General features: G+C 45.4%; 1 protein-coding gene across 1 annotated transcript; it reads left to right on the top strand.

Annotated features, from left to right (window-relative positions):
- Positions 1–13,499: 13,499 nt before the first annotated feature.
- Positions 13,500–14,516, top strand: RNF228 (ring finger protein 228; the record flags this gene model as incomplete). Its single annotated transcript, XM_081242155.1, has 1 exon — positions 13,500–14,516. One exon carries the CDS (start codon positions 13,500–13,502, stop codon positions 14,514–14,516), a length of 1,017 nt encoding a protein of 338 aa, XP_081098281.1.
- Positions 14,517–19,785: the final 5,269 nt, after the last annotated feature.

Below are 19,785 nucleotides of genomic sequence, written 5' to 3'. Positions count from 1 at the left end.
TCGACTTCCCCAGGTGACGAGAGGCCCCATCTCCAAGACCTGCATCTCTTTGAAAAGATCTGAGTCACAAAAAGCTTCACAGACCATGTATGGAGGAGAAGCAGGTCTTTAAATCCACTGCAAAGGACGCTCCTGTTTTCCCATTTTGCTCATAGAGCATTAATTGATACTGTTTTCCCATTTTGCTCATAGAGCATTAATTGATAATCTCCTACCTCTGCTCTTCATCTCCCTTGATCCACTCATTCTGGGTTTTGGAGCAATGACTCACAGATGTCTGGAATGATGAGGATAGGGCTCTGGGCTCTGACTTCTGAGCAGCGCCTGGAGAGAAAGACAGGAGAGAAGGACTCCTAGGACTCAAACTGAAAGCCTTTTCCTCCCTGTTTCTGAAGGAACCCCCTGGGCTCCCGCCGCCCCCCCTTAGCTGTTCCTTGATTTTTAAAAGAAGTCTGAGAAGAAGAAAAGAGTAAAGAAAAAATAATGAATAAAAGAGCTGCATTCAAGATCATTTAATCCAATCCCTCAAAACTAAAGTGCTTAATGAGACCTTCAAAAATATAAGCAGTATTAGTGCTATTTTTATAAGAATGATGCCAATTTGGAGTCTGTCTCTAGATTAACAACTGAAATGAACATTTTCAAAGATCACAAAGGAAAGCAGCACAACAAACAGCTGAATTCCTATCATTGAGCTTCGACAATTTTCATATATGTGACAATCTTATTTCTTCTCTCCCCCACTTTTTATTTTTATTTTTTTTTGCGGTACGCGGGCCTCTCCCTGTTGTGGCCTCTCCCGTCGCGGAGCACAGGCTCCGGACGCGCAGGCTCAGCGGCCATGGCTCATGGGCCTAGCCGCTCCGCGGCAGGTGGGATCTTCCCGGACCGGGGCACGAACCTGCATCCCCTGCATCAGCAGGCGGACTCTCAACCACTGCGCCACCAGGGAAGCCCCTCTCCCCCACTTTTGAATGTATTTATTTATCTATATATTTATGTTTGCTTGAGTATATTAAAGCAAATTCAATATATCACGCTCTTTTCCTATAATAATTCAGGATACATTTATAGCAGATAAGAACATTTTCCCTAACCCCACCGCTATTACTATAACAAACAAACTCAACAATAATTCCTTCATATTGCCTGATAAGTTCTGGAGCTCCACCTCACCCGTACAGGTTGATTGGTCAGTGAAGGAACGGAGGAAGCCAGGACACAACACACCTGTGTGACACCCTACTCTTCCGCACCCCTTCTCCCTTCAGACCCTTCCCAGGTAGGGCTAGTTTTACCTGCACTCCGCATGAGTCCATCTCTTTTCCAGGGTGGTACTCACCCTCCCACTTCCTTAGAGCCATGAAAGCACAGCGGCTCAGGGGAACGTCTGCACGCACGCACGCACATGAGCACACCTGCACACACACGTGTGAAGATTGGAAAATACATTGGTTTCGGTTTAACAGGTGTATGTTACTCCACATTATCCAATGACCCTATTGTTCCCTAGAGCTATATTCATGGCTCCATGTGAATGGATGGTGGACCAGTTAAAACAAATAATGGGAAATGAAATACCTTCTCTAATGGTAGGTGCAATATTTTATGCTCCCGATTTATAAGCATCTTTCTCCCCATTTTACTTGATTAACAGCAAAAGAACAAACTTAATTTTGCCAACAACTCAGTCACCTCTCTTGCACTTTAAAAATCACCTTTTAGGGCTTCCCTGGTGGCGGAGTGGTTGAGAGTCCGCCTGCTGATGCAGGGTAGGCGGCTTCGTGCCCCGGTCCGGGAAGATCCCACATGCCGTGGAGCACCTGGGCCCGTGAGCCATGGCCGCTGGGCCTGTGCGTCCGGGCCTGTGCTCCGCAACGGGAGAGGCCACAGCAGTGAGAGGCCCGCGTACCGCAAAAAAAAAAAAAATCACCTGCTATGGGGGTAACTGCTCAGTCACATCGGGACTGTGGTTCTCTTCCTCTTCCGCTTCCTTTCACCCTGAATGGCATCCGGGTTCAAGGAAGGCAGAGGCAGGAGCGGGGGAGGAGCAAGCGGGTCCCTCGTGGCCCCTGCTCAGATGACTGTCATCCTTCCTTGCTCCCTGGTGCACATAATGCCGTGCTGCTGGGACTTCCGCTCTCAGGTCCACCTGCCCCCTCCCCCTCCCAACCAGGATCTGCCTCTGAACTCTCTCGGACACTTCCGCTCCCCCCTCAGGGCTTTGGAAGTTTCACGTGCGCTTTGGAGCAACAAGGAACTGGGTGGTGGGATGAGCTGTGTGAGTCTCTCTGCACCGATCTGCCCTATCACCGTTGCTACTCCCTTCTCTGGGCCTTTAGGGTTTGGAATCTCCCCAGGATACATTCTGAACATGAGACACACACCTTCATGCCCTGGAATCCCCTAAAGTACATCTATGAGTTCCTGTTACCTGCCCCTCCCATTTGTACTTCAAGAGGGGTTCAACAAGAACAGCTTTTGCAAATGTGTCTGAACATTCTTTTTCTGCTCTCCCTCCCTTTCAAAGCTTATCCCCACATCTTAACTTGGGTTCCCCCAGAAGCAGACCCTGAGGTAAGAGGTGATCCCAAGGAAACACCAGTAGAGGAGTAGGAACAGGAAGCTGGGAAGGAAACACACCCACTAAGGGGTGCACTGTCAATCCGACCATCACTGAGAACAAAGAGAGAACACATGCCTCAGAATTAACTCACCTGAAGGGGGAGGGAGCTGGGACACACCAACCCCCATTAGTCAGTGGTGGAGGGCTGCTCCCCGGGTGGTGGTGGTGGTGGTGGTGGTGGTGGTGGTGGTGGGGTGTGTGTGTGTGTGTGTGTGTGTGTGTGTGTGTGTGTGTGAATTCCTCAGCACTCCAGGCAGCAAAGGAGACTTTTGGCTGTAGGAGAAAATTGTCAGGAAAATAAATGCAGGTGCTGGCAGTCCCTGTGACAAGAAATCTGCTTTTACATTATTTTACATTTTATGGTAAAGTTTCCCAACTGGTGTACTGCAGCCCACTGGAGGACCATAAAGGACCGGGAGATACTGAGCCTCTCAGCCGTCTTGCAGCTAAGTGAGGCCTGGGACAGCTGCAACCTAAGGGCCAGTCACCAACTGCAAGCAGCCTTTTGGGGGCTGCAGAGCTGCTGTGGTCAAGAGAATAATGGCCCCTAAAGATGTTCACATCCTCATCCCAAGATTAGTGTCCTTACAAGGGAGACAGGAGGGTCAGAGTCAGAGTGAAAGGGGATGTGATCTCAGAGTGAGGTGGCCACAAGCCAAGGAATACAGGCAGCATCTAGAAGCTGGAAAAGGTGAGGAAACACATTTCCCCCTAGAGGCTTTAGAAGGAACACAGCTTTTGATGTTAGCTAAATTTGCCAGATGGTCCTGGGTAAGCAAGTTGGACCTTTGTGTTCTGTATTAGCACCTTCATACTAAAATGGGAGTAGAAAAACAAAGGCATTGCAAAATACTGCTGCAAAGATCTGCAAATTTAAGAGCATAAGAGCCATTTTCAAATTTCTTATATAAAAAATGTTGACACAAGAGTTTGTGAGTTTCTTACCTATCTCCCATCTTGTTTAGACTTGACTCTGTTTAGCTCTGGTATGTAGACACTTGATCAGCCTTAGTGACTGTCAGCTGACACAAAACCCAACCGTAGTACCAATCAATCTGCCAGCTGGTATAAGCTCTGGGGCATTAAACACTTCACAGGTCCGCATAAGTAATGACAAATACACAGGATTATGAACAACTGGAGCCTCCGGCTTTTCTCTTTTGGTGGTACCTCTAATAATTACACTTACAAAGAGCTGAAAATTTTTAAATGCAACTTCTAATAGTCCCTGGGAGGAGCAACAGACATGTATTTTCTTGCATAAACTACAGTTTAAGCAGCAAAACACAAAGTAGTCACAAAGTATGGAAACATCAAAAGTCCAGTGAAACAAGAAAACCTTTGAGGAAGTGCAATGAATTTATTATATGAAGTATAAAATTGACCTAATTATTCTTTTTTTTAACTGATATCTCACTGAAACAAAATTAAAACAAGCAATAGGTAGAGGAATGGTTTCAATACTTACAATGACATTCTTGAGGAGAAAAAATTTCTTCTTTTTTAAAAAATTTATTCCTTCATAAACATGAAAGTTAACAGACCAAAAGCACTCTCCTGGGTGATAAAATGTGTTCTTAAATAAAAAACACAAATTGTCAAAGGCTAAGTAATGCTTAATATGATGTGAAGTCATCAGCTAATAGTATTTTGTAAATTATATTTTTTGAGGACAATGGTCTACAAAAATTCTGAGAACTGGCTTTGTGGAATTAATCCAAAATATAGAAAAGGTTATAAGATGAATTTTTTTTTTTTTTTTTTGGTACACGGGCCTCTCACTGTTGTGGCCTCCCACTGCGGAGTACAGGCTCCGGACGCGCAGGCTCAGTGGCCATGGCTCACGGGCCTAGCCGCTCCGCGGCATGTGGGATCTTCCCGGACCGGGGCACGAACCCGTGTCCCCTGCGTTGGCAGGCGGACTCTCAACCACTGAGCCACCAGGGAAGCCCTATATGATGAAAATTTTAATTGCCACATGATTTGTAGTAGCCAAATATTTTACCCAAATATCCATTGATGGAAGAATGCTTAAGGAAATTATGGTAGAGTAGTTGGATAAAAAGTTAATCAGCCATTAAGAATCATTTATTTATGCAAAAATATTTATTGAGTGTCTACTATATGCTAAGTACTATTCTAGGTGTTGGGGATATGCAAGGGAAGAAAACACAAAAATCCCTACCTCCATAGGCTTACATGAATATGAGGAGGGATACACAGTAAATAAATCGGCTAAGGGCTTCCCTGGTGGCGCAGTGGTTGAGAGTCCGCCTGCCGATGCAGGGGACGCAGGTTCGTGCCCCGGTCTGGGAAGATCCCACATGCCGCGGAGCAGCTGGGCCCGTGAGCCATGGCCGCTGAACCTGCGCGTTCGGAGCTTGTGCTCCGCAATGGGAGAGGTCACAACAGTGAGAGGCCCAAGTACCGAAAAAAACAAAAAACGAATATTGGTTAATTAATTATATGGCATGCGTATGCAGGGCTGGCTTCATGGGCTTGTGACAGGGCCCTCTTCTCATCAGGGCCTCCCTCTTGTTTTAATGCTCTGCTGGCAACCTTCTTAAAATTCTTAATTTTTAAACAAGGTTCCCACATTTTCAATTTGCACTGGACCCCACCAATTAAGGATAAGAGGGACATCAGGTGGGGAGGAGATTGAAATTTTTTAGATCAGATGGTCAGAATAAGCATCCCTGATGTGATATTTGAGCAAGAAAATGAAAGATGTCATGGTTATAAAAATTATTATAATTATGGGAAAATGCTTATATTTGTTAAATTAATGATTGTTATTGAGTAAAAAATATAAGCTTGGGGTTTTTGGATTCAGGACAAAAGCCTTGGAACATGCTTCCTCACCCCACACCAGCAAATCCTGTCAGCCTCACCTTCACATATAGAATCCAACCAGTCTCATCCAATCCAAGCAACTTTCTCTCTGTGGTTTGTTAACTGGAGCCACCTACCCAGGTTTCCTGCTTCTAAACTTGTCCCCTCTAAGCTATTCTTCACACAGCACTAACAGTGATTCTTTTCAGACTTAAATCGACTATGTACCTCTTTGCTCTAAACCCTTCAATGGCTTCTCATTTTACTCTAATTAAAAGTTTAAAAAACCATTAAAATGATCTTCAAGACCCTATATGATCATCCCTGCCCCGACCCCCTCTGTGGCCCCATCTCCTGTCATTTCCCCTAGCTCACTCTTCTTCGGCCATTGGCTTCCTTGCTGTTCCTGGAACACATCGACTATGCTCCCACCTCAGGACCTTTGCACAGGTTGTTCACTTTGCTTAGGGTATTCTTCCCTTGAAGAGCCACATGGTTCTGTCCCTCACTTCCTTAAGGTCTTTGCTCACATGTTACTTTATTAGATGGGCCTTCCTGGCCACCTTATTTAAAAAAGCAAACCATCCGCTCACACCCCAATACTCCCTGTCTTCCTATCCTACTATATTTTTCTTCGTAGGACTTTAGACTTATCATCATATTATATATTCATTATTTTTTTTATATCACCCACATACACACACACTTGAATATACGCTCCATGAGGACAAGCATTTTGTTTTGTCATTGTCTGTTTAATATCACCAACCTCAAAAACAGTCTGGCACATAGTAGACACCATAAATAGTAATTTGAATGAATCAATCAAATTAAAGTGAAGCAAGTACATGCATTATTATTACAACTATATAAAAACATTTGCTAATAAGAATAAATTCAGTGATGGTAATAGCTATGCCGAAGTGTTGGGTTATAGATTTAAAAATTCTCTTTTCTGAATTTTCTTTAAAGTAGTTGCACTGTTTCTATACACATTTAAAAATCACTATGATCTGCACATTGTAATAAGAATTAATGCAATACCCTAATGCAATAACTAATAAATCAGATGTCTCTTTGGAAGGTTTTTTCAACTTTGCTTAATGGATTTTACTTGAAGTGATTTTACTTGAAGTGATTTTACTTGAAGTGATACAAATGTATAGTGAGCAGATATATCTTTTAAAAAAAATAAATTTATTTATTTATGGCTGCATTGGGTCTTCGTTGCTGCGTGCAGGCTTTCTCTAGTTGCCTCGAGCGGGGGCTACTCTGCATTGCGGTGCACAGGCTTCTCATTGCAGTGGCTTCTCTTGTTGCGGAGCACTGGCTCTAGGTGCGTGGGCTTCAGTAGTTGTGGCTCATGGGCTCTAGAGCACAGACTCAGTAGTTGTGGTACACTGGCTTAGTTGCTCTGCGGCATGTGGGATCTTCCTGGACCAGGGCTCGAACCCGTGTCCCCTGCGTTGGCAGGGGGATTCTTTTTTTTTTTTTTTTTTTTTTTGCTGTACGCGGGCCTCTCACTGCTGTGGCCTCTCCCGTTGCGGAGCACAGGCTCCGGACACACAGGCTCCGCGGCCATGGCTCGCGGGCCCAGCCGCTCCGCGGCATGTGGGATCTTCCGGGATAGGGGCACGAACCCGTGTCCCCTGCATCGGCAGGCGGACTCTCAACCACTGCGCCACCAGGGAAGCCCGGCAGGGGGATTCTTAACCACTGAGCCACCAGGGAAGCCCAGAGCAGATACGTCTTAATCCAGGGAATTTTAGTGGCCTGTGATTGCAAATCCCCATAAACTGACCACATTAACAAAAATAATAAACTTTTAATTCTAGAAGAGTTTTAGATTTACAGAAAAATTGCAAAGATGGCACAGAGAATTCCCATCTCCTCCACTCTGTTCTGCCGATTAATACCATCTTTCATTAATATGCCACATTTATCGTAACTTATGAACCAACGTTGATAAATGATTATTCATTCAAGTCCACGCCTTATTCAGATTTCCTCAGTCTTTACCTAATGTCTCTTTTTTGGTTCCAGTCTCCCCTCCAGGATGTCATATCACATTTAGTCGTCCTATCTACTTAGGCTGCGACAGTTTCTCAGACTTTCCCTCTTTTTGATGATGTTGACAGTTTTGAGGGGTCCTTGTTAGCGATTTTGTAGAATGTCCTTCTATTGGGACTTGCCTTGTGTTTTATCCCATGATTAGATGGCTATGGGTTTTTGAGAGGAATATCACAGAAAGTGTCATTCTCAACATATCATATCAAGGGTATGTGTGATCAACTGCAGTTATCACTGTTGATGTTAACTTTGATCATCTGGTCAAGATAGGTTTTGTTCTGAATTATTTTTATTTACCAGTAAAGAAATAATAATCTCCCTAGAATAAGCATCTTTTGAATCACTGCAGTTTAGGCCTGTTTGGGTAGCTTCTTTTTTTAACATTTTTATGGTACTTACCATGCACTAAGCACTGTTTGAAGCTTAACATCTATCAACTCATTTTAACTCCACAACAACCCTATGAAGTAGATACTACTCTCCCATTTTACAGAGGAGAAAACTGAGGCAACAGAAAAGTTAAGCAACTTGTCCAGGTATTGCACAGCTAGTAAGTGGCACAGGCAGCATGGCAGCAGAGTGCTTGTTAACCATGAGACCGCACTGCCTCTCCATGAGGAGCCAGAACTTACTGCCATAAACAGAGCACATTAATTCTTTTTTCATTTGCTCTTTATTTATTTGACTGAAGTATATTTGATGTACAGTATTATAAGTTACAGATGTTCAATAGTGATTCACAATTTTTAAAGTTTATACATCTTTTATAATATTTACAGTTTTATTGTAAAGTAGTGGCTATATTCCCCATGTTATACAATATATCCTTATAGCTTATTTTATACATAATAGTTTGTGCCTCTTAATTCCCTACCCCTACCTTGCCCCATTGGTAACCACTAGTTTGTTTTCTGTATCTGTGAGTCTGTTTCTTTTCTGTTATATTCATTCGTTTGTTGTATTTTTTAGATTCCACATAGTATAAGTGATATCATACAGTATTTGTCTTTCTCTGACTTATTTCACTTAGAATAATACCCTTGAAGTCCATCCATGTTGTTGCAAATGGCAAAATTTCATTCTTTTTTATGGCTGAGTAGTATTCCATCATATATATATATATATATATATATATATATATATATATATATATATATATCTCACAGCTTCTTTCTCCATTCACCTGTTGATGAACTTAGGTTGCTCCCATAGCTTGACAATTATGAATAATGCTGCTATGGACATTGGGGTACAAGTATCTTCTAGAAATAGTGTTTTTGTTTTTTTGGATATATACCCAGGAGTGGAATTCCTGGGTCATATGGTAATTCTATTGCATTAATTCTTTAAAAAGTTTTATCTTTGAAGTATATAGCAGTGAGATCCAGCTCCTTAAGTACCCTCTTAATTGCCATGCTTTCTCTTGATGAAGACAATTCCAATCCCAGCCAACCCAGCACTCCCACAGGCCCTTCTGCCACGGCTCTGACGTGGAGCATCCAGTTGTCTACAGAATTAAGCCCAGCCCTGCTACCATGGTTCTGAGCTTTCCTGGACGGCAAGTCACTGCTGAAGCAGGCTGCTTACCATGTCCTCCACACACCTGCTTTCCCTGCTGCTGTCTTGAACGTCTTTCTCTCTTCATCTTCCTAAATCCCCAATACACTGTCTGTGAATCTGTGCAAACTTCCCACATTCCATGGCAGAAATAACTTCTCTCTCCTCTTTATTCCCACCAGAGCCTTATCCCTGGACCACAGACTTGCTTCCTTCTGCCTCCCAGTTTTGCATACATGATTAATATCCTCTACTAAATTCTTGGTTTCTGGAGGCCAGGTTACCTTATCACACAGCACTAATGCCTTCCAGAATAGGACCTCAATAAATGTCAGATTGAATCAACCCAGTTTCTATTTGAAAATGTCAGCTGTTTGACTGACTCATTTACTACCTGCTTCTGAGTGGCATTATCTGTCTATACATCTATTCTTTCAACACTACCAATGAGATTTCACTTTATCCTCGTATTTTATACAGAGCTTTATTACAGCTGACAGATCAGTAATGTGTGGTGAGGTTTATAGGTCAGGCCTCCTCCTGGCCTTTCTGGGGAGATGCTACCTGTATCTCTATCTTTGAAATAATGGAAGAGTTTGACCACTCTGTCACTATCAGCTGTGTCACCTTGGGCTGGTTAAAGAACCCTCTGGGCCTCTCTCACCTGGTGTTAGAGAGGATTATTGAGATCAGAAATAGAAAATCTTAACATAAACAGTAATGAGTGTTAACAGGGGCTGGGGACTCTTCTGTGTGTGTTATATGTATAGCATGTTCACTCTTCACAACAGACTTACGAGGTAACTATTCTTATCCCCATTTTACAGTTTGGGAAACTGAGGCACAGAGAAGCTAACTAGCAATCCAATGCTGCAGAGAGGGTAAGGAGCAGATCTTGAACTCAGACTCAGGGCAGTCAATCCACACTCTCTGTGAACATCTGTTCCCCGCTAAGTCCTTTGTCAAACAGCTGTCCCAAAAACTTAAACATTCGTTTTTTTTAGATGGTAGATGGAGGGAATGTATACAAGAGATTACCCGAAACCTCTGCTGTCTCCCATTTACTCAGGTCCTCAAAAAGAAAACGATTCAGCAAATATTGAGTGTCTAATATATTCAAGGCACGAGCAGGATTCTTGCAAAGCCAATTCAAATCCTAACATAAATACTGAGTTCCTTGTAACTGACTTAAGATCTCTTTCAACACACCCTTCACCACAGTAGAAACCTAATTCCTACTTGAATGACCAAACCTCACTACACACTGCTAAGGGCAACACTATGAGCACTGGGCCTTACAGCCTGTTAAGGTTGATGCCTGTGGCCTGCGTCACGCAAACTCACACTCTTCACGAACGGCCCTTCCTTCCACTGATGGAAACGCCACATGACACCTTGTGAGTCCTAAAAGTGAGGGACTGGTCCTAGGATATAAAATAATTGGAGATGCTGGCTAACGTACTAGCCAGACACAGAGTAAATTCCAGCATTGTTAACCAAATTCTGGCAATTGTTTATGACCCCATCAACAGAATGTATTGTATTATCAACAGAAACCAAACCTGGACCTCTCAAAGGGTCCATGGTATCTAAGTGACCGTGAGCCATGGAAGAAATGCCCATAACTACTAAATAATTACTTTGACTGGTAATGCTCACTTTGTGCCACTAAGAGTTGGGAGATGTTTCTGCTGTTGGTTTCATGTTAGCCAAACCAGTGACTTTGGTGTAGATCCTCAACCAGGGGTGATTGTGCCCCGAGGGGACATTTCTGGCTGTCACCGCTAGGGAGGGCTGCAACTAACATCAAGTTCGTGGAGGCAAGGGTTGCTGCAAAACATCTGACGATGCACATGACAGCACCTCCAGCAAAGAATTCTCCACCTCAAAAGGTCAACAGGGGGCTTCCCTGGTGGCGCAGTGGTTGAGAGTCCGCCTGCCGATGCAGGGGACACGGGTTCGTGCCCCTATCCCGGAAGATCCCACATGCCGCGGAGCGGCTGGGCCCGCGAGCCATGGCCGCGGAGCCTGTGTGTCCGGAGCCTGTGCTCCGCAACGGGAGAGGCCACAGCAGTGAGAGGCCCGCGTACAGCAAAAAAAAAAAAAAAAAAAAAAAAAAGGTCAACAGGGCTGAGGTTTTGAGAAACCCTGGTGTGGCCCAGTGCTCCATCTCTCAATTCTTCCATTCAATGGTGAGAATGCATACTAGAGTGAAATTTCAAAATCTTAAATGTTTTGCCCAAACGCACCCCACATGCAAATACGCAGACCTTCAGAACACTTTCAGTCCTCTTTGGCATGGAGGTTGCACATGTCCTAGGACCTGGGTGGGTGGGACATAAATGCACACCAGCCATTCCTGTCTCTGAACTTCTCTCCTTTCCATGCCCTGCTTAAATTTTTTTCCTATATCAGCATTATTTCTCTTCTCAGCACAGAGTTACTCAGGACTTAAAGTAGAAGAACCAGTTTCCAATTTTGCCTAAAATGCAGTTCCAGGCTCTTCACAATCTAACAGCTAAAGGAGGGAAAGAGAAGGGAGGACAGGGAGAGAAGGACAGGAACTTAACTCCCTCCAGGTTAGTTTGGTTTGTGAAACTTTGTAATACTCCAAGGCCAGACTGGGGCCTTCTTCTGATGTCCCATCACCCTGCCCTCTGCTCATCACAGTCTCCATCACAAAATGATATACTTTTTTAAAAAAAGTATCACCCTAAACCACATTTATAAAATGTGAAACAAGGAAATGGAAAGCTCGTGGTTCTGAATGAGCTTCACCTAAGGTCTCTCAAACTTAAGATATCAATCACTTTCACTGTTCACATACAGTAAAAAGTACATTTATTTTCAAATGTCATAGAAACCTAATCGTTATTTATGACAATCCCTCCTCTGGTCTGTACATGGGTGGTACTGGCATCTTTCTTTCCTTCTTTCTCTTCCTTCAGCTTGATTCCCATTCATTCACCCTTTCCACAAATATCCCCTGGGTTATCTTGCTGTCTTCTGCAGAGAATCCAGATAGAAAGTGGGAACATTCCCATCTCATGGGAACCCAGAGAGCCATCCTCTTTCTCTTCCTTTTTGGGGCTGGGGAGGCTCTCTCTTCATAGGGTGAGGACCAACCTGGAGAAACAGGGGAACAGAACTTTCTTACTAGGAGTATCTAAACATCACCTCTCAGATAGTCCCCAAACACACCACTCCTGTACCCTACTGAGTGTTCCTTCAAGAAGTGCTACTTCTTGCTAACCTGCTCACATGGCTTCTCTTGGTTTTAATAAAATCAAGAAGACCTGTCTCATGTTACTCACGGAGCTTCCAGCTCTCTACATTTGTGTATTAAAAGTTTAAGTGGACCAAGGGGGTGAGTGATGCCAGGGACTAGATTTAAGCTGGACTGAAATTCTGTGAACCGCTTTGACAATTGCATGTCCCCTCTCTGGCTCTGGAACCGCATGCTCACCCACGAAGTACTGATAGCTACCACCATCCCCTACAGTCAGCGTCAGGAAATCAGCAAGATCTGGCTATGAGTTTGCGTTTTCATGCCTCCTTAAAGCTCAGGAAGCAATATTTAGTGGGGTGGGGGGAAACACACTGTTCAGATCGAAAATTTCCTCTAGATGATGAAAGGAAAATGCCATCCCTCGGCTTCCACCCCGAGAAGAACGAGGCAGGGCTGCCTGGGCTTTGCTAATAAAAGCGGAAAGTGTAAATGGCTTGGTGGTGACTGGCTTTCGCCCTTGGCCGGAGAAATGAGATCACGATTTTCACAAAGGACATGAACCGCCGCTGCCGCCACTGCTGAGGCTGCTGCTTCCCCTTCCTGCACGGGTCCCGCATTACATCACCGGTGAGCTCCTGCGGGTGGGGGGAGAGAAGTCTTTGCCAGGGACTCAGCCCCAGCCCAAGGAGGATAAACACGGAATAACAAGGATACGGGGCGGGTGGGGGGGAGAAGGAGAAGGAAAAAGCAGGACCAGGTTTCCTACCACGACCCTGAACGTGTGTATGGGGTGGGGTGTTGCACGGGCACCGACTCCTTAAAGCAGCCGCACCCCAAATTCCGTTCCTGCATCGCACACCCCACCCTCCTTCAACTCCCAATTCCAAGTCCAACAAAAACCGACGTCCAAAGCGGCCTGGGAATTCGCCTTGAGAGGCCCAAGGGGGACGGCAGAGAGGCTCCCGGGGACTGGGAGGGACCACGACGCCCGCGCCTCCTTGGGGGGGGTGGGGGGAAGGCGGTCGCCGCTGCGCCCCCGCCCGGCCCAGCCAGTGGTGCCTCCCCCGCCAGGCAACAGCGGCCAGAGGGGGAGGCAGAAGCGCCTCCTCCGTGCCAGGAGCCGAGACGGCGGCGCATTGGGAGGAAGGCGCTTCTCCTTACCCCCGATGAGGGGCGAGTCATGCCATGGCAGCGCCGGCGAGCCACAGCGGCGGCGGCGGCGGCGGCGAGCGGAGCCCAACCAGCAGCCCCCGGAGCTCGACAGGGGACGGGGACGCCGCGGCGGGAGCCCGGGACGGCCGGGACGTGGGAGCCAGGAACGCATCGGTGACGGTCTCCGGCCTCCCTCCGCTTGAGGACTACGAGTGCAAAATCTGCTACAACTACTTCGACGCAGACCGGCGCGCGCCCAAGCTGCTGGCGTGCCTGCACACCTTCTGCCAGGAGTGCCTGAGCCAGCTGCAGCTCCGCGCCGCCGCCGCCGCCGCCACCGCCGCGCCCGAGCGCCCGCTGCGCCCGCCGCCCTGGCACGGGCCGCCCAGCGCCATCGCTTGCCCCGTGTGCCGCCACCGCACGCCGCTGCCCGACAGCCGCGTGTACGGCCTTCCCAATAACACCAAGCTCGCCGAGGCCTTCCCGCTGGCCCTACGCGCCGCGCATGACCCGCTGCCCCAGGACCGCCTCCTGCCGCTGCCCGCGCGCCACCCAGCGCCCGCCGCGGCCCCGTCGCCCGCCCCGGCCCCGCCGCGTCCGCCGGCGTCCGCCGAGGGCGCTGCCCGAGGACCAAGCGCCAGCGCCGGCCTGCGCGCCCCGGGCTCCTACGAGAGCTGCCAGAACTGCAAGCGCGCCGCGCTCACCGCGGGCTGCGTGTGCGTCGTCTTCTCCTTCCTCTCCATGGTGGTGCTGCTCTTCACCGGCCTCATCTTCGTCAACCACTACGGCGGCGGCGGGCCCCCCCCGGGGGGCGGGACGTCCCCTGATGCGGCCCCGGCAGCCGGTTTGCCCTTGCCTTCGCCCGTGGGACCCATCTGCCTGTCGGTGGCCAGCATCCTGGCGCTCTTCTCGGTCGTCGTCACTTGGGTTATCTGCTGGCTCAAGTACCGGCCCGAGGGCGCGGCCACAGGCTCGGCTGGGGGCGGCGGCGGCGGCCCGAGGGCGCGGGCAGCGGCGGAGGCGGGCGGCGCGCGGAGGAGCGACACGTAGTGGGGCCGCACGCCTGGCCTCCCTCCCATACCTCCAGCGCGGTCCGAGAGGAGGGGCCCTCTGGCCCGGTGCGCTCGAGCTTCTCCGCCCTCTGCGGAGGGCGGCCCCCGGCCGCTCACCCCCTCACCGCCAGGTCACGGCAGAGCTTCGGTTTTCCGCGTCTCTGGCCTTTCAGGTCCACGCTTCCGCGCTGGGCCAGAGAGGGAGACCGAGGAGGCGGGGATGCTGGTGGCAGTCCCTCTCCCTGGACTGTGCAAGGTCAACTTCCGCTTCATGCACCACCCTCATCCTCGCCAGAGTGCACAGCCATCCCTCCCTGGGGTCCGAGGATTTGCAAAAGGAGGAGGAAGGAGGAGTGGGATGCCCGCTGCCCCGCCTGGAAGCTGGTTTTCTGGCTGCTGTGACTTGCGAGTTTCTTTAAGGGTATATAGGTGCTAGCTCACGTCTGCAGCAGTTGTGAATGGACCTGAATTGTCCAGAGGAAGCATGAATGAGATGTAAACGTGAAAGGTTTCCCTGCTTCCTGGAGGCCCTGGCGAGTGAGTGAGCCGGAGCGCTGAGAGTCACGTTCAACCCCCGGGGGCACGGCGCTGGCCTGAGTTGGGAGGCTGCACGGACCAATAGTCCGCATCAGTGCGCGATTGGGCAGGTGCTCAGCGCGCGTGCGCGCTCACATCTGCAGCTGGAGTCTTCGGAGCACAGCAGGGGTGGCGCGCACAGGGCGGTGGATCCGTCTGCTAGCGGCCCGACAGAGCCCAGAAGTTCCATCTCCTGGAAACTTGTGATTGTTTTACTCACGGTGTTGCTACCAGGAAGTCATTTCATCTTCTGTAACTGGGCTCAGGGAGCTTAACGAGCCCGTTCTCTCCTTTCTTCTCAAAGCTGACTTACTGTTGCCCCCACCTGGAAGATATTGAAAGCTATTCACGCGGAATAGAAATTGTAGGCTTCCCCTGCCTTTTTTCTTAATTTCATTTTTTAAATAATTTATTTTAGAATATATAAATCTGGAAATTTTGTGCATTAAGATTTCTGGAAAACTTGTTTGATAAGCAGTAATATTTCTCCCGTACCTCTAGTCCAAATACATTTCAAAAGTAGGGGCGACAGTAAAGGCGTGTTGGTAATTGATTGAAGATTTTATACTGTGAAACAACTGACTTTCAATTATCTGATCAAATAGAAAATACTGCTCAAAAAACGAAACTGACAAATCAACTGACAGGTCTTTCTTCCTTTGATTACAAATATATATTATACTTATCAGAAAAATATTATTTTGAATTCAGCTGTTTGATATTATTAGAAATCACTGAAATGTTCACATCTGATCACATTAGATGAAAAAGAATACGTACCTATCCGATTCTGTAACTAAAAAGATGAATTGGGAGTGTATGTTGCAAGTGGATTAGATGTTTTTTAAAGAAAAAAACCCTGAATTGTTCCAAATGTATTTTATATGAAAACATTCTTTATTCCATCTTTTGAAATATGGAATAAGACAAAGTTTTCATGCCTAAAAATCACAGAAGCTACTGAGGGTATGCTGTTATTCCTCATGTATTTATGCAAGCTGTCTGCATGATATCTTGACACTATTAACCGAACTTGAATGGAGCATTTGTATCTATCATAGAGTGAAGTAATTTATGGGCCATTGATAAGTGGTATGGCTGCAATTTAGGAATTGCAATATGGTATGTTTTGTGTCTGCACTGTCAATAAAAACAAGAAGCATTTATAGAAAACCCTGTTTTCATGAAACTTATTTCATGGGGAAATTGCTCCAAGTTATTTTGGTGGCACTTCTTTTCCTGAAATACACATCCTCATCCAAATTCTATCAATAATTTCACATTTTGAATAGGGCTGAGAGAGAAATAACTCACATGTGGGAGTACACTGCAAAGGCATTTCATGGAATTACTTCTAGGGTTTAACGGAATTCCTGAAGGCCAAGTGAGATCTGTTGTATTTTAAAGACTTACCCAATCCACTACTATAACATTCCCCTAAAACCAAACTCTGTTGTCAGATTTTGTTCTCAGTTTCTGCAAAATGTTTTCAGTTTCCTAATACTAAGAATCACACTTCAGGGATTGGTTTTAATTTACTTTTACCTCCAACAAATAACTTGTGTTATTTTTATTTCTGTATTCATTTTAATCTTGTATCCTTTGTTTACCTCCAGTGCCGAGGTTGTGCTAGTATTCACAACTGTTTAGTTGTACAAGTGCAATTACACATATATGTGTAGTTACTAGAATGTACATGCTAGTAACAGAACTTGGCTTTGTGGATGTAACCACATGTACATGTGGGCACACACATGTGTTTGTTATTTCATTCCCTTAAATTGGCAACCTAGAAGTTTGTCTAAAGTTACCTGGGGACCAGCTTGCTTCTTATAGAGTTTATTTATGTTCCACAGAGGAAGGTACAACAATGACATAAACTGAATTATTCCTCATAAATGAGAAAGAGATCTTTGAATTGCCTGAGTCACAACACAAGCCACATTTTGTTTCTTTCGTAGGTTGCAGATGTAAATCTCTTGTAATGAGAAATTTGCAAGGGTCTAAAATCAAATAATATAATTAGTAGCTTAGTACCTGAACATGGAGAGATTATTTTTTCTTGGCTAACTTTGTTTTATTGCTAATTTCTGACTTCTTTATCAGGAATTGAGTGGCAGGATGAGGCGATGGAAAACATTTTTCCAATTTCTAGTGGTTTTCTGGCATTCAGCTGTTCCCCCATTTTGCAGATGTGATTTCACCGTTCCTGCATCACATGGAAAGTCCTGGTGTACAAGCATCTTAGAGCATGAATTTAGCAGAAATTGTTTAAATGACCAGTGAATTGTCTGGAGAGCTCCTGTGACAGTGGAGTATTTTCTCTCTTCTCATGGAAATTCTCATCTTCTGGGAAGAGCTTGACTCAACCCTGGGCACATCTCCAGCTCATGAGTATGAACTACTAGTAAAATCACTGCAAAAAGCCCGACCTTGTCTGGCCTGAATACCTGCTCAAGAACTCGTGGTTTCCATGGCCCAGATTCTGCTTGGGTTCTGAGGCTGCTGGTTAGAATTATCTTGAGGCTTTTATAGAATCTAAATTTCCAGTGAAAGAAACTCATCTTGTCAGTTCTTGATAGATTAAATACTTGGCATCTAAATGTAATATGTTTTGGTGAACAGTGTCCACATCCATAAAGAACCTTGGTTTGGGTTCTAAAGACCAGTAATCTCACCCAGGAGATATGAGTCTGAGTAATGGCTCTCTCCTTTCTTGGAAGGACCTTGGCAAGTTATTTAACCTCTTTGAGCCTCAGGCTCCTCATCTGCAAAACGGGAACAAAAAGAATCAGCCCTGCTTTCCTTTTGGGGTTGGCATAAGGATTTGTATACATAGGAGGGTATATGGGTGAAAATGCTTTGGAAACAAGCCCTATGTGGATCTTTATCTCAATCTCCTGCAACCAGAATGTAAAAACAAGGGCAGAAACCTTGTCTGGTCACCCACTCTATCCACAAAGCCTTAGCCAGTTCTTGGCATATGCTAAGTGGCAGATAACTAGTCTGTTGACTTGGCTTAATGGGAAACCCTGGACTGAATGTTAAGTGACTTGGCTCCCTTTTCTCACACTTCCCCTCAATAACTCCTGAGACCCTGGGGGACTTAGGTAAACAATTGCTTTCCCCCGACTTCATAAGGAATTTTGAAAGGTGAAAAAACATACCAAAAAGCACCTGGAGTTATGAGAAAAATCAGTTCTATTACAGCAAAACTCTAACTGCAATATAGTCAGTGACAGGAGACAGTGGAGAGACTAAAAGACATTTGACCTCCATTTCCGATCATTTTCTGCATTTTAAGATTTCAAGGTATGAATCCTTTTGGCTACCTTCTTTATAAAAACGTCTGCCCCATCCCCTCCAAAGCTAGCAGCACCTACATAGTTGGGATAAGCTTACAATGCAGTGAAATTTCCCCACAACATTGAGAGCAAGAGCTATTAAATTTCTCATTATGTGTTACTCCCCGTTTTACTAATTCTTCAATCTTTGCCACTTTAAATAAATTATCCTTCATAGACTTGCTAAATTTATCATCTCAGTAGCTGAGTAATCCCCTATTAATCTGTGATCCAACTCATCCTCTTTAATCATTTAATTCCCATTAGCTAATATTTGTATTTTAAATTTCTATTATGATACAAAGATGATTACCTTCATGCCGTGGGCATTGAACTGCATCCCTGTTAAAGGTAAATAGCATACTTCTTCCATTGAAACAATACATTTTCATTGTATATATTATAGCGTAAGTTTGTGGAATATCAAATATTTACTACAGTAAATATTTATGAAATGAGTATCAGAAATGACCGTAGCCGGATCTTGGTTCCAAGTTATGTGAATGAAGAAATTATGAGATTTTATCTATCTTTTGCCAGATCTCTTTTCATCGTGCATTTAAGAAAAGCTTTGTAATACATACCATTAGCATTGTTTCTATCCATTGATCAAACTTGCAGCTTCCCTTCTCTTACACAAAACTAAAACATGCCAAAGAGAGGCAAGTTTGCTTCTGTGATAAATTCACCATCATGCCTGATTATAAAATACATTCAGGGAAGTAAGAGTGTTCAATTTCCAAGAATATTCCTAGGAGCTCAGGAAGAATGTGCACACTTCCTTTAGAAAAAATGGTCTTTGCATGTAAAATTGGATTATCTTTGGCTTAGAAATACCACATCTCCATGGGGTGGAAGAGGGGGTAGTGCTGAAGTAGGAAGAAAGAAGGTAGAGAAGATGTGCAAAAAAATTCTTCTAACCCCTAGTATTACAAACACACATTCCGAAATAAACGGGAGAGAAAGTGTTTAATCGCTGCAAGAAGAGAACACTTTTATTTCAGCAGTTATTTCAAGAACCATGGTAATAATTGAGTGGCTCAGCTATCTCTTACCACAATGACAGTACTCTCTATCATATGGAAATGATACTTTGATAGGATTTATACGTGTCCTGTGTGTGCATTTAAAAATAGTTTCTAGTCAAACTTGGGAGGTGGAGAGCAATTGCACCTGACTTGCAGCTTGGGGCGGGGGCGGTGGGTGGGGTGGGGAGGGGAAGGATTAACTTCAAGTTGTCAAGCAGACAGTTTTTGCTTGGAAGAAAATTTGGGACTGAACTCTGCAAGGAAAAGATTTGTCCCTAGAGTCAATTTCTTATTCAATTCACACACAGCAAACTTATTT

This window comes from Mesoplodon bidens (genome assembly GCF_964165515.1).
Source record: "Mesoplodon bidens genome assembly, chromosome: 8".
NCBI classification, from domain to species: domain Eukaryota; kingdom Metazoa; phylum Chordata; class Mammalia; order Artiodactyla; family Ziphiidae; genus Mesoplodon; species Mesoplodon bidens.
Note: the sequence above shows the minus strand (reverse complement) of the source record. Positions and strands in the feature narration are given on the sequence as shown.